A 15,775-nucleotide genomic window follows, 5' to 3' on the forward strand; every position below is an offset into this window, starting at 1 on the left:
TTTGAGGTTTGCATGGCATTGCGAGTAAAAGAACTTGTTGGAATCCATGAGAGGCACACCACCCAGCGCTCCCCATTTTTATTTTACTTTACAGAAATATCTAAAGTTGGTAAATCTTCCCTAGAGATGGACTACACCTTAGCACAGAAAGACAGAAGAGACAAATATGACTGCCTATCCATCTGTTTCTCAAGTACACACAAATTAATTTACTGATTTTATACAGCGCATAGCTTCCCCAGCAACGGGGCGTCCCAGGGCTACCCAGGTAAACATGGTTAAAGCAGAGCGGAGAAAGGTAACAGAGTTATCCCACATGGCTTTGCGGAACTCTAAATGATTTTGGAGTCCTCGAATTGCTGATGGAAGAGAGTTCCAAAGTTAAGCCGCCAGCACCTTAAAAGACCCTCCACCGGCACTGACTCTGCGAACGTGGGGAATGCAGACCAGCCTTTAATCTGAGGAACGAAGAGGTCGACTTGGAATATACGGCACTAACATATTAGCTAGGACAGAGGGAGCTTGATAAGACAACATTTAATGGGCTACACAGAGTTTTGAACTGAATTTTTCCCTCTACTGGCATCCAATGTAGTTTGGATAGGGACTTAGACACTGAGCACGATTTAGGAAGTGCAAGCAGAATCCGGACTGTAGCATTTTGTATTCTTTGAAGTCGCAAAGTATACACGATTTGCTGGCCCCTAAATAATAAAGAATTCCCTTAATCCCGCCTAGACAGAATTGTGTCCTGTAGGATGGTCTGACGAACAGAGGGATCAAAGAACTCCAAAATAGGTTTCAGTCCTCTCAGCAGCCCAAAGCAGGTGCCTGCAACTGCCTTAGCTTTGATATCGCAAGACAGACTCCTATCAATCCGGATGCCTAAGTTCTTACCCGCCTCCTTAGGTATGGGTGCAGGTTTGAGTTTATCTGGCTACCACTGCTCTGACCACATATCACTGTCTCACCCGAGCAAAAGTATTTCCAACTTGCTTGCGTTTAATTGCAAGCCATTTGCTCTCATCCAGTCAGCAATTGCCATCATATCATCCTTGAATTTAACGCAGTTTAATTCATGTTTATTAGAGAAGGCGATGACTAGTTAGGTGTCATCTGCGTACGACACCAATGACAACCCTCTACTCATGGCCACCAATGCAAGCGGCTGTACATGGATATTGAAGAGCAAAGGGCTCAGGATCGAGCCCTGCAGCACCCCATGTTTAATAACATGCTCCTTAGAGTGAAAAGGTGGCATAGTGACCTGGAAGGTTCTGCCCTCTAGAAAGAATCGAAACCATGTTAAGGCCGGACCCCCAATCCCAATCTCCTGAAGCCTACGCAATAATATCTCATGAGACACTGTATCAAACGCGGCACTTAAATCAAGAAGAATCAAGGCTGCCGAGTTACCCTCATCAAGACTGCCACGGATTTCTTTGGTCACCGCCATTAAAGCAGATTCCGTACTATTGCGGGACCTGAAATCGTTTTATGAGGCATCCATTATAACATTACGTCCTACAAACTCTGTGAGAATGGTATTTACGTGAGATTCTGTGGCTTTAGCTAGACAAGGGAGATGAGAGATGGGGTGATAATTACCCGGTTCAGAAGTATCTAACAATGGTTTCTTTAAGAGAGGGATTGCTTTGGCATGTTTCCAGGCTGATGGTAGAGATGCAGAGGACAGAGATAGATTGATCAGTTCCCGGGTTACTGGTACAATGACATTATGAAATTGACGGAACTGAGATGTCTCAGAGGGTCAACTGAGGAACCAGATTTGATCTACCAACATAAAGATTCGGTCTCAGTGAGGGATAGCGGAGGAAATAGACAGTGTATTCTTTTCATTGTTAGTTCCTCTGTCTTTATGACAATCTCCCCTGTCACAATTGACAGTGGGGAAAGTTTTCATAGATTTTTTCCACCTTCTGTACAAAATACCTCGCCAATTCATCGCATTGAGTATTGGAGGTAATCGGGGAGTCAGCTTTCAGATTGGAGCCTTTCATGACCTTGAGAAGGGAGAAGATTGTTTTTGCACAATTATTGCTCTCCAAGATTTTGTTGGCAATATACTCTGCTCTGGCTCTCCAAATTATTTTATGATATGTCTTAATTGCCTTACGATAATTATTTTTTGCTTCAATGTCAAAAGCGTGTTTCCAAACCCGCTCTAACTGTTTACAGTTTGTTTTCGCCTTGCTTAGGGATTCATTAAACCAGGGATTGGATTGCTCTCTTTTGTTAGACTGGCAGAGCTTAGCAGGAATACAGCTGTCCAAAGAATGAGACAGCCAATCGTGAAAGACCAAGGTCGCAGATTCTATATTAGATGGAATCTGGGGTTTGTGCCTTAAAAGAAAATCCGTAATTTCATTAGTGTCTAATTTATGCCAAGGTCGTCTTAAAAGTGGCATAGAACCCTTCAGGGTCGACTCACCTTGATATTGAATAAAAAAAGGGATAAGAAAATGGTATGTCCAAACCATAGGAATTGGGGCCGCGCCTGACAGGGAGCCGAAGTTAGAAAATATAGGATCTAACAAATGGCCAGCAGCATGAGTACTGTTCAAGACCCACTGGTTCAACTCACAGGCCTCCAAATCAGCCAGAAAATTAGAAATATCTGTCTTACAGTAATCATCTAAATGTAGATTAACCCCTTGGACGCTGGTGACTGAACCACTCCGTCACCAGCCACGGGTGGGCTGTGCTAATGACGGCGTGGTTCCGTCACGGCCCCACCGCCGCGCCTGTGCGGCATTAATTCCGCGCCTGAGCTGAGCGTTCCATTGAGCGGGCGGGGCCGTGACGGAACCACTCCGTCACAAGCACAACGCGCCCGTAGCTGGTGACAGAGTGGTTCCTTCACCAGTATGGCGGCGCTGCGCGGCCCCCCCGCGAATTACCGCCGCGGCCAAGGGGTTAAAGTCTCCTAAAATAGTAAAATTAGCTGCCTTACTGGCCAATAGAGTAATCTTGTTTACTAATTCCTCTCTGATTATTTAAGAAGGTCCAGGTGGCTGATAGATTAGCTGGCCGGAGACCATAAAACTATGATTTAACAAGATTTTAAAGTAAGCGCTTTCGCATTCAGGAATATCCTCCTTCTTCAGATTACACGAATATCGCTCCTTATAAATCAATGAAATCCCCCCACCTCTATTTCCATTTCTATTAAGTTGGTTTATAGAGCAGCCTTGAGGGAGTGCCAGCCTTGGTTCAGCAACTGAATCCTGCGTCAACTAGGTCTCAGTCAGAAATAGTGCATCAGGTGACTCTTCAGTTAATAGGTCTAAAATCTCAGCATGTTGCTTAACTAGCGACTTGCAGTTCAAACTACAAAACCTGAAGTCAGTAAAGTCGGAGGGGGTAGTACCTCTCCCACCTGACTCACTTTGAAAAGCGCAGTGTTGGCAATGAAAGGGGCCAGTCGAAGTGGACCAAGAATGATTGCTACAGGTCAGGCCTTTGATGTTCAATGCCAGAAGCTCAGAGCGTAAGTAAGAATGTGCATTTTTTAAGAAAAGGGCGGTAGCACACGTGCTGATGTGTCGTGATCGCATGATACAGTACATTGGTGCTTTCTTACTTAAGGAACTGAATGACAACTGGCCCTTGTCCTTTCAGCCTGAATGCTTACATTGCGTACAGCCTGTGTTTAGGTGTCCACTGTGCACTTTTGAGTATGCCTTGGAAATATTCCTTTGAATGCAATTGTTACAATCTACGGATGTGGAACTGATAATAAGTCCATTGAGAATCCATTTTCAGAGATGTCCTATGCGATTGCTGCAAAATGCATTTTATGAGCCTTCTGTGGGTGCTTTGGCTTCTGGATTTTTGGATCCTAGCACATTCTCTGCAGATGCGCTACTCGCTGTCACACCTTCAGGGGCTCCTTTTTGGGTTGGACATGACCATTCTTGCTCTTTGGATCTTGTGACTGGGACACCAACTGGAACATCGTTGGCAGAAGCCAGGAACTCCATGGTTCCTGATGGCTCTGTGAACTGTTAAAACATTCTTAGAGTTTCAAGAATTTTAATTCTGCATCTTTTTATTTCCAAATTGTTTAGGTAGATATATATTGTATATTTTAAAATTGCCTTTAAATGCAATTTGGCTTTCTTGATGCTTTATTATTAAAGTGATATATTTATTTTCGGACTTTTAGGTTTTAATTATGTATATTTCAAATTTGATTGTAGGATCAGTCCCCTTACAGCAAAGGAGTGGGTTTCGTGAGGTTTATAGGACCTGGGCATAAATTCTGCAGTTTTCTACATTTTCACGTTTAAAGATGACATCTCTTTAGACTATGACTTTGAGCACATTTTGCTTGTGTGCCTGCATGCAATAGTATACGTAGACAGTGTTTTGCTTAAAGATAGATTTAATTGAAGGCACATTATCATACCACCGTACATGTTGTCCAAGGACCAAGTACACTGTGCAAACTGCCCTTGGATATTGTTGTCTGTTTGTAGACAGATCTGTATTAGTAGAATCAAGATTGAAGGCAGGATCTGAATTCCTGCAGGGTGCTAATGGGTCCAGTTTTTAATATATAAACTGCCCCAAGCCTTTGTTTGGCAGCGTAGTATTCCTATGGATTGTCATGGACGCCCCGTGCCTGAATTCCAGCCCGCTGAATCTCATCACTGTCCTGAGAGGGACGGCGGCCTGTTCTACACCAGACTGGCTTCCGGATGAAACACGCACACAAGTAAATGGAAAGTTAGACCACTCTAAGGTATTTGGCGAATCGTATTCACCCTGTGCTCTCTAGGATTGGCAGTACTAGGTTAGGAGTACAATTATATGTATTCATATAATCAATGCAACAATTGTAATGGTTGAATTATTTATCTTCATGCTTCTTGTAATGCTTGTTTATAATGCTTTGTTTCCTTCTACTAATCATTGCATCACACTTATATTACACAAAAATTCAATTGCTTCAATAAATGTTTAAAATGCCAATTGGTGTATTTCTTGTGTCTCTCTTTGGGCATGCCTGAGACAATGAAAGGGTAGATCTGTTTCCATGATTTCCTTGTGTTAATTAGGGTTGCCTTGTTCTAAGGTTGCAGACACCATCCAGTAATCTGTGAGATTTAGGGGTCCAGGTGGCACACTCTGAGCTAGACAGAAATCAAGCCAACATATTCTGATGGTATGTGTGTACTCAGTACCCATAGTTTTGATGTTCATGTTGTCCAAACGAACAGTCTTACTGAATTAGTAGGAACCGTACGACATAGTGTTAAATTTGACTCTTGTGCATAAGTGGACTGTATATTTGAGCCTATACATTACCTTTAAAGAGTTTACTGAGCATAATATTTGTATTTATAGTTGAAGGAATTTGGAGAAATTGATTTACAATTTACTTTCCATGTGCTCCAGCAAGTCAGTATGTTTAGTTTTCTTCTTTCAGCCAATTGCCTTATTCTTAAATTGATACTTATTTATTTTCTCATGTTGTTTCTATTTAGGACAGGACACATGCTAACACATCAGAAAACAAAACCATTTATATGTGGGGAGCAAGGCTGCAAAAAGAGTTATTGCGACTATCGTTCGCTGCGCCGTCATTATGAAGTCCAGCACAGCATATGCACTCCAAAGGAATTGTGTTCTGATGAAGGGGCTTGCTGCGAATCTCCACAACCTTGTTTAGAAGCTCCACATATGGATTCTCTGGGAGTGCCTAGAACTTTAGATAATCCACCTTCCCGTCCTAAGTCTCCAAATACTACTGCACCCAACCAAGAATTGCTCAGATGCCTTGTTAGCAGTATTGTTACCCAGACTCTTCCACAAAGCATGGTTTTCACTGGCAGGCAGTGTGATGGGAGCACAAAAGTCTCACTTCAGCCTTGCATACTGACACCTAAACAGAGCTCCTGCGGACCTGAAAAGTCAAGATTGCCTCTGGAATCTGGAGGCACAGAAACCCTTAAGGAATACGAGAATAACATAGCTTCTTCCAGCACATACACTTTAATAAACTCTTCTAATTTGTCTACTGCCACGCCATCAAATTACAGCAAAGAAAATGCTCCCCTGAAGGGAAAAGATTTAATTCCATTGACATCTCAATTCTTTCAGCAATCAGAGGGGCTGGATTGCCGGCCAAGCACAGCCTTACCCTGCTTCCAAGTTTTCAGAAGCTCAAAAATTACTGCAGATTCTCAGCTGCCAAGCCAAAACTACCCTTGGATGAGAGACATCTTGGCGCATTGTAAGAACAAAATAAGTAGTACCTGCACTGCCTCAGACCATTCCATGCCATGTACAGAAATATCAGAAGATGCGTTGCCCACTTCTGATACATTTGCACATAGTTACAGTGATCCTCCTAGTATCAGCACTACCTTAATAGGCGTAGGGGATGAGAAAGTGAGCTTCAACGAAGAGACACTTAAAGACAAGCATGAATCACCCCCCTTGCAATATTTAGGTGAACAATGGCATCCAGACACTCCAAATCAGAGCCAGACACATAGTGAAGATGGACCATTGTTCCAGCAGCTTTATCTCAAATGCCCGGAGCCACGCTTGAGCCAAGAACAATTGCAAATCCAGAAGCACCTTTTCCACATGATCACATCCTCACAACACATTCTGTCCCATTCCCAGATAGCAGCACAATCCCAGCTAACACTTTCTAGTGCCAAATATACCTTGCCAAAACCACCTCATAATGTGTTACATCAGCCAGAGGAGGTCCAACAACTGCCAAACTGTATGAGGTTCGATGTTTCTCCTAGGAATTTCAGGACACTAACAACGCTTTGTAAAGACTTTTCTCCAACTAGTGTGAAGTTAGAGCAAGCTGACCTTGAACAAGTGTCAAGCAGTTCACGTAATGAATCTGGAATGAATTCAGGTGCCCTTGATGGCTCTATGGCATTTTCAGAAAGTTATGCTGAATTGGAAGATATTTTTTCCATGGATGGTATTCAGCCATCCAAAGCTTTGCCAGAGGACCTTCCAGAAAGACAACTTTGTGTCCAGTCAAACCAGCAAGGGAACAGCTTTGATGAATCCAGCCATAATGAGAAGACCCAAGAGATTGTTGCCAAATCTATGTCCAATGGAGGTCGTCCCAGACGTAGCTCCAGCTCAAGAAAAGAGAAACTCAAATTCAGCCTTTGCTGCAATGCTTCACCAAGCCAAGTGGCCATGGCATCCTTCAGTAATTCAGAAACCTCCGAAGATAAGAACTCTAAGCTCGCCATTTTCAATAGGATCCAGGTATGCCCTCGAGTCTGCTGTTCTTGTCTTTATGGGCCATATGTATCAAGCCAAATTGCATTTGCAAACGCCGATATTCGCAGAATTTTGGCGTTTGCGAATGCAATTTGGCCAAATGGTATGTATGAAACAATTTTGGTCCAAAATAAGGAATCGCTAAATTTGCCATTCCCTATTTTGCGATTGCATTTAAGGAATTGCAAATTGTGCGATTCCTTAAATGCAATGTATCAAGGAAAAAAACATTCAAAAATGCCATTAAGGAATCGCAAATTACCACCAACTTCTAGTTGGTGGTAAGTTGCGAATTCTTTTAAAAAAGCATTTTTTTAAAGATCAAAAGGTGCCATGTGACGCTAATACATGCCCTTAGGGCATGTATGTGCGCCATATGCGCACACATGTCATTTTCAGGGGTGCAGCAGGGTGTTCTTAAAACACCCCTGCACCCTTGAAAATATTCACAATTTGCGATTAGCAAATTGCGATTCGCAAATTTCCCCTTCATTCCTATGGGCCTCCTGGCCCATAGAAATGAATGGGAAAGTATTCCTTAATTGCGATTAGCAATTTGCTAATCGCAATTAAGGAATTTTAAGGAATCGCTAAAAAGAAGCGATTTCCTACATACATACCATTTTGCGATTTCTAAATAGCGATTCCTTAAAAATCGCTATTTAGGAATCACTAAACAGAATGTTGATACATATGGCCCTATATCCTGAATTTAAAATTTGAAAATAATGTGTTTATTTTTTTTGTCAAAGAAAGGATATACAAATATCTTTAGTCAATAATAGACTTGCCTTTCTGTTAAAGTGTAAATGTTTTTATGCCCGATAAAGGTCAACATCTCACAAGGTATAGTTAATATGAGGAGTCTTTGGAACCTATTGCCTGTTACTGAATTCTAGTTCTTGATAATTGCCTTTTTTCAAATTCATTACCTTCTAATTGCTTTGAAGCTTTAAAGCAAGATACTGTAATGCTTTCAAACATGTAAATAACTCCTGCACCCTGACTCTTGAGCTCTGCTACTTAATGGCGGGATCGAAAAATGCCATTAGAGCTAAAGATCTTTGTTGATTTTAACTTTGTATTGCATCTCTGATAGCCATTTCAAAAAAGTAATGTGTGCAGGTTCCATACAGCCAACAACATTTCTGTTCAAGTTCCAAACATTACCCATCCTTCAAATGCAAGTAATGCAACATGCATATTAAAAGCATGTGTGAAACTATTAGCAGCTCCAGGCAAAATGTTTACATAACAGCAAACTAAGGAACGGGCACAGTAACTAACCAATTTGAATTATATTGAATTCCAGCTGGTATGTCAACTTCATAACCATAAAGGACTTATAGACTGTTATAGGGGCATTAGATTTCTGTCCTAATTAAGCACTTTTAGACAACCAGTTTAAACCTTTTGTAGGAAGAAATCGTTTTAAATTCAGTCAGTCAAGGACACCCCTATATTCACCTAACGTCTGACCAAATCTTTAGTTACTGTTTTGTCAGAACTCTGTCTAGCAGCATGAATCAAAATCAAATGTGTTTTCCCCAGTCCTAGAGGAGTTTAGTGACACATTTATCACAAGTATAGCAGTCATTTTAGTAAAGGTCCTTTTGGTCTTTCAGGCTTCTGCTGCTAAGTTGGTGAAAACTTGGTACTGATCTTCTCTTCCTTGGTGCGTTATGAATACAACCTGTGCAGTGAATCAGTCACCCATCTGCAACAGACCATTCATCTCCAGCCCACCTTCCAACATCTCATTTCTCTTCAAACAGCCCTTGCAATGCATGTCTGTGCTCAGGGAAAATCTTCATTATAGTAATAAGCAACATATGTTTTATGTGTGAAAAAGACAGTTTTTTTCGGTGAAAAATCAAAGTTTTAGAACAGGAAATATTGACCAATTCACGAACCTTTTTCTTAGAAAGGTGACTTTATAAAAAATATGTTCAAGGTCATTCATCGAAACCTAATGACCTGAAAAGCACTTTCACAAATATTTTTGAGGGTAGATTAGAAAAATAGGAACAGGATAACCATTTATGCTGAAGCCTGAAAGGCTGGGAAAAAGCTGTGTGTCTCCTTTAAGGCACAGAACATTAGCAGTATCTCATCATTCCCTGTAGGTGGTAATTGAGCCAGTTCATTTTTCCAGCTCCTGATGACAGGATTCTGGAGCTCTGATCTTGACCTTTTTTAATTGTTTTCATTTGAAAACCGTTACAAACCTGACTACAACACTTTTGTTCAATGTCTTTTAAGGCTAGCACTGCATTTTTCTGTTTTCTTGCGGAAAACATATTTTTTACTCCACAAAATGCAATTGTTTGTGAAGTACCCTAACTTTGGGAGAACAACCTACCCCAGCAGATCCTTACACTGCCTGTATTATGTGTACCTCCCTGCCCTTCATCATCCTGAATTCTGCAAATTCTGCAGCAGTTGACATTTAGGACAAGGCTGACTACGTTGAAACTGTGTCTCGATGCCGAGGAGACATTCGACATTGAGACACTAATTTTTCCACCATTCTGCTGCCTGATACCGCAAACGGAAAAAAAGAAGAGTTCTGCGGCCTCTGGATTTTGATTACGCAAGGTCTCCCTCGAGGGAAGTTTTGCCAGTGGTTACTTTGTCTTCCTCCACCAGCACTACCTAAGCTGATTCTACTTCTTACGAGCTTGCTTCCTAAGATTACTCCTCTTTTTCCACTAACACTTAGGCTACTCCAGCTAGGTGACAGAGACCTACTAGTAAAAGATCCAGATCTCAGAGGAGACATTTGATAGGTAGGAGTAGATATCACCTTTCTTAGCTTTGGACTGCGTCACATCACCAGTCCAGACACCGTTCTAGATGTACTCATGGGCCAAGGTTAACTGATCTGTCCATACATTAACAACACTTGAGATCCTCTCATCTCTACTATGGTTTATTCAGTTTGTCACTACTCTCCATCTCTTACAGAGTCTCCTCCAGCCGGGTTTTCACCTGGTAACGACAGCCTCCACCTTCAGCGAGGTTTTGGTCAGAGGCCAACAAACTGAATATACCAATTCTGATTATCTAAGTTGTCAGTCATATTTGAGTGCTACATCTTCTGTCCTCTGTTCCCTCCTTGCTGCTGTTGGTTCCAGGAATTCTGAAACCTACAATAGAGTTGTTCCTAACTTCAAAGCCAGCCAAGTCTGCCCCTTCACAGTTTCAAATGTGCAGGCCTTCTGAGAGGGAACCCTCTGTTTTTGCATGCAGATCTTCTTCCTGGCTCAGACATAATTGCAGTAGAAAGAAAACATCCTCTCACCTCACCAGCCTTCACAGTGCCTCCTGAGAAGGAAAATAAAAAGATGGATTTGGTAGGCAAAATGTTCTGTGTTACAGCTGCCACTGTTTTGAAGACACCTGCACCACTGCTCTTATTTGACTGTCTGATAGGTCTCTGTCAGAGGCTCTTTAGAGATTTCACGACAAGGTACCTCAAACAGACAGGCTTGACTTCTCTCAAGTACTCCAAGAGAGAATGATGGTATCTCACCAAGTGACTAGTGCAGTTGCTGGTGCTGGCAAAACTAACTACCGGTGGATGTATTCCTGGTATGGCTCTTTACAGATATTCTTGGCTCCGTCTCACATATCCAAAGCTGTAGGCTCAACAAAGCATCTTAAATCTTCCTTTCTTAGGAATAATGTTGCATGGAGCTTACGCGGATGATGATTTACGGCTCATGAAGCTGAGTTGGAAACTCTAGAAACAGTTTGCTTACAGACGTGTAAGTGTGAGGAAAGTGGTGTGTGCTATGGTGTGGGTGTGGGACCTGACTGGGTAATACACTCTCAATACTGACTTGAGTCCAGTTAGGCTCATTTGTTAAACCTTACCTCAATCTGGGGTAGCTGTGGCTTTGAGCAGTCGGGCTTAAACAAAGGAAGAAGTGTAAACCATTTAGAAGCACCAAAACGACGAAATTAATTTGAGACCAATTTATAAACATAGGTCTTATTTGTATGAATTTTTAGACACCAAAATGAACAAAATCCACCAGAGGGTTTCAGAGATATTGATTTTTAAGTGACATTTAAAATCATTCTCATTGGTGATGGCTAGTGTCCATTTTGGGTGACCGAACTGTTCTTTGCCAAGTCTCCTGGGTCTAGCAGACTTGGGTGCATCATTTGAGCATCGGGACTCGGCCATCCAAGCTGCACGTTGGCGGCCAGAGGTGATCATGTAATTGTGGCTACTGCTTGGCGGTAACAGGCTTCTTCAGCTTTTGTGGCCCTGGTACTGTAACAGCAAGACTGCCATCTGTCTCTTTGAGCTCACCTCTTCTGCCGGCGATTTGGGAGCGACTTTTTCACTAGCCAGGCGCCACAGGCACAGTCCTCTCTTTGCTAACCCAAGGAGCAGCAAGTGCAGTCCAGCGGTTGGTGCAGTCTCTCTTGCCAGGTCCACGGAAGACCAAGACAGTTCCTCAGTCCTCTCTCCAGTGCAGATCTGATCTTAAGTCTAGGTGCCCAGAGAGTGACCTTGGGGATGTAGCAATTACTAGCCAATGGTCTACCAGACCTTTACCATATAATGACAACTTCTGCCAATGTGTGCCATCTAGCTACGCCTTTGTCCACTATTCTGCGGGGAACATCGTTTACAACGAAACCTTTACCACGCACTACCATTACAACGCAGGAATTACAACGAAAGTCGTTACAACAACTTTCGCTGGAGGGTGCTGTTGGATAGGTAATAGTTTAATTTTCTATCCAACACCTTCCCTGCTATCCACGGGGACTGGAGTTGGAATAGAAAATTAAACTATTCCACTATCCAGCGCCCCCCAACGCAAGTCGTTGTAACGACTTGCGTTGTAATACCTGCGTTGTAAAGGCATGCGTGGTAAAAGCATGCGTTGAAACGTCATACATCCCTATTCTGCAAACTACCAAGATGGCAGAACCCTTCATGTGATGTATGGAGCTTCGTAGCCCACCCTATAGGTGTGGGTTTGAGGGAGATACACACCTTCGGAAGAACCGGTTGGGCAACTGGTCTCTGCTCTCTGGTTCTGACGCTACTCTGTCTACTTGACCAGCAAAAGAGCAGCTTCTCTCATGTGTGTCCACAATTTGACCACCGAAAGCTGCTTCCCCTTTGAAAGCTGCCTTGTGGGCTCACACCTTGTGTGGTTTCCTGCCAGGGAGGTGGTACACCACTTCCAATTGTAGGATTCTATTGCTCCTTCCCCTGGGAGTTCTTCACACTTCTCCCCAGGAGGGCAGAAGGCTGTCTAGTGGCCAACAACTGTAAATGGTTGATGGATAATGTGGGCAATAGATTGACAACTTTCTAAAAGTTGTATCTTTTAAAGTCACATCAAATTTGACTTGAGCCTCTAGTCAAGTTTAATGTTATGATCATTTTGATACCTAGAAGTGGCAACTTTAGTCGTCCTATGTCGGAGGGAAGTTCGGAAACAGAAGTAAGGAGGTTGTATGGTGTGAATATTGTAGGGTTTTATTAAGGATATGCAGTAGCCCAGAGTAGCGGGGAATGCAATAAGGGTAACAAAATAACAGTTCAGTGTCACAAAAATCAATCTCGGGAGTGATCTCCAGTGTCCACTCTCAGGGGTGTCGTCAGGTGGTCCGGTGGAAACAGCTCTGGTGGAACAGGTGATTCCCGATACTTCAATTGGGTAGAGTCTTTCCCGGAGTACTGAAAGCACTCAAAAGAAAGAAAAGAAAATAGCGGTCACTGACCCTATCTGGAACATAGTCTTGACCTAATCTGTCACCACACCAAGTGCGAGGTTTGGGGCTCTTCAGTGGGGGGAGGGGGGGCAGGGTAATACGTGAGGGTTCTTTTGTTACTAATTATAGGAACAGGCGCAAGAGTAGTGGAATTCTTATTAAATCAGAGCACCGGGACCATTCAGAAAGCAAGGGAGATAAAAAATAGCGCTATCTCCCAGAGTGTCCCAACCCGCGCCCGCTCTCAAAGTCTGCCCGCAGTACCCGTCACGTACGTGTCTGCCACAACTCTCCTTGAGTTGTGGCGGCTCGTGCGTGTCCTCTGGGCTCCACCACTCCTTGGACCAGGTCTCGGGGTCTTCCGGAGCCTCGTTGGGGATTCCTTCGGCGGTTCCTCGTCGCAATAGGGAGTCCTTGGCTCTGTCGGCGTATGCTTCTTTCTCCTCCGTCTCCTTCTCAGCTGGCGCGCTGACAAACTCCACTTCCGGCTTTTTCTGCTGGTCTTGACCTTTGTTCTCGTTCTTCCATTAATTAGGCCTCTGAGTCCCGCCGCTTCAGGGAACGACTTCCGGGTCATGTACGTCATACTGTGGGGCGGGGAAAAGATTCCTGGTTATTGGACTGTCCGTACCATCATCGTCGTCATAAAGACGGTAAGGAGACCAGCGGGACGAAATGGCATCGGGGTTTGCTTCAGTGGGTGGTGTCTCCCGTCCCTGACCTATTCAAAGGTTTGGACAGCTGGGTTGACAGCATGTAATCTTGTACACACCCATGGTGCTACTAGCTTTTCAGCAATAAAAGCAACAACTTCAGGTTTTTATGTTAGGACATATAAAAATATGTGTCATACTTTTTAGTATACTTTTCCCTACCTTAGGACTCAATAGGCCTGCTGCAGGGTTGACTTACATATATTAACAAGCTTTGGCATAGCCAAAAGGTCTCGGCTTTGGGACCTTATAAGTATTTAGTTATGCAGTACAATATCCTTGGTGCAACAACATCAACTGTTGCATGGCTAAACACTTATACGGTCCCAAAGGCGAGACCTATTGGCTATGCCAAATGCTTGTTTTGTCAATGCTGCACAGCGGCAGCAAATAAATCTTTCTTCCAAGGCCATACAGAATCGACAAAAGTCACTGGCAAAGCCAAAACGTCTCTCTGTAATTAATTTGAGCCGGTGATTGCAGGTGGGGCCCACCAGCACTATTTTTTGGGGAATGGTATTTATTTTTCCTCATCCAACTTTAACCCAGAGGAAGAAGCAAAAAAACACAAAAGCAGGAAAGGAAGAAAGGAAGAAAGGAAGAGGAAGAAAAATAACAATGGCCAAAGGAGAAAATTGGGATGAAAAGAACACCAACAGTGAGATGAAAGGGCAGGGAGTGCCTGTGATTGGACAGAAGAGACAATGGCATGAGGAGAGTCGAGACCACACAGGCTTAGTATTCGAACCCTAGCACTCAGTAGCAAAGGCCGCAGGGTCTGGAAAACACTTTTGGCCCTGGCACTTATCCTTTAACAAATTAAGCCCTTATAAGTCCCAAGGGCGAGACCTATCGACTGTGACAATACTTGTTATATAAGTCAAGGTAAACGTCTAATGAGACTAGACATATTTCACTATTAAACAGGGTCCTGCTCAAGCCCAATTCAGTACACTAAAGACATACATTTGACAGTCCTGTTAATTCTAAAGTGCGGATGAAGACCTGCTCAACAGAGAAAAACAAATTAATCTTACTGGTGGCGAAGTGACGTATGCTTCAGGGTCCTCCTCGGGGACTAGTCTGTGCTGAGGTGGTTTGCAAGTTGCAGTCTCTGGAGGAGCCGGACAGTTCTTGTGGGAGAGGAGTGCTGTTTGTTTCTATGGTTGCCAACACACCCCTTGAGGGCACCACAGTCGAGTTCAATAGGCGGCAGGGACCTGCGTCCCTGTGTCAGCCCCTACTGCAGGATCACACTGCTGATCAATGAAAGTACCTCCTTGCTGGACGGAGGTGTTTGTCCTGCAGAGTGGAGCGGTGGTAATCAAGCACAGAGTGGGTTCCTTGTTCAGCAGGTCAGTTTCACATTTTATGACGTGTTGTTTACTCTTTAGTAAATGTAGTGTGGTGGTTGCAACCTTCCCATTCAGGAAGGCCAGTCACAGCAAGCTATGGAAGCTAGGTAAGAATGGAATGATCCGAATGTCACGTATTCTGCAGGGAGTGTTATGCTTTCTTTCATAGCAGGGGGAAGACTCCCTCTGTAGAGGGAGACAGTCACCCCTTAGCCCCTGCTGCAGGGACGTGGGCCAGATCTATGTCTGCTACAGGGAGGCAATTCATGTTCTGTCTCTGGTTGCAGGGAGGGAAGCCGGTTAAGTCCCTTCTGCGTGGAGGTCAGTCAGTTCAGTCTCTACTGCATGTGGGTGGGTCAGTTCAGTCTCTTGACTCTCTTCTACGAGGAGATGAGGCAGGTCTGCCTTTTCTACACCTATGCGAGTCAGTTCAGTCTCTTCTGTAGCAAGTCATATTAAACATCAGCTGCAAGAACTTGGGTCAGTGTTACCCTCGCAGGAAGAGAGTCAGTCTCTTCTTCTTCGTTTAGTGCATTTATGTTGCTGCTGCACAGTTTAGTCAGTCGCACTCTTTATTGCCAAAGATCTCCCTTCAGGCTTTCATTTATAGTATTTAGAGCACATTGCAGAAAGTTGTATCAGTATTGCCAGGTCCTGTTCGCGAGG

The 15,775-nt window shown here is 43.5% G+C and overlaps 1 protein-coding gene across 3 annotated transcripts in view; it reads left to right on the top strand.

Annotated features, from left to right (window-relative positions):
- ZNF541 (zinc finger protein 541) overlaps positions 1-15,775 on the top strand; it is a 1,089,530-nt gene that overhangs the window by 196,048 nt on the left and 877,707 nt on the right. For all 3 annotated transcript variants that reach the window (XM_078661102.1, XM_078661104.1, XM_078661103.1), the window contains exon 4: positions 5,514-7,278. In XM_078661102.1, the coding sequence (XP_078517228.1) occupies positions 5,514-7,278 (1,765 nt within the window). The remainder of the gene's footprint in view (positions 1-5,513; positions 7,279-15,775) is intronic.

Source organism: Lissotriton helveticus, chromosome 9 (genome assembly GCF_964261635.1).
Source record: "Lissotriton helveticus chromosome 9, aLisHel1.1, whole genome shotgun sequence".
NCBI lineage: Eukaryota > Metazoa > Chordata > Amphibia > Caudata > Salamandridae > Lissotriton > Lissotriton helveticus.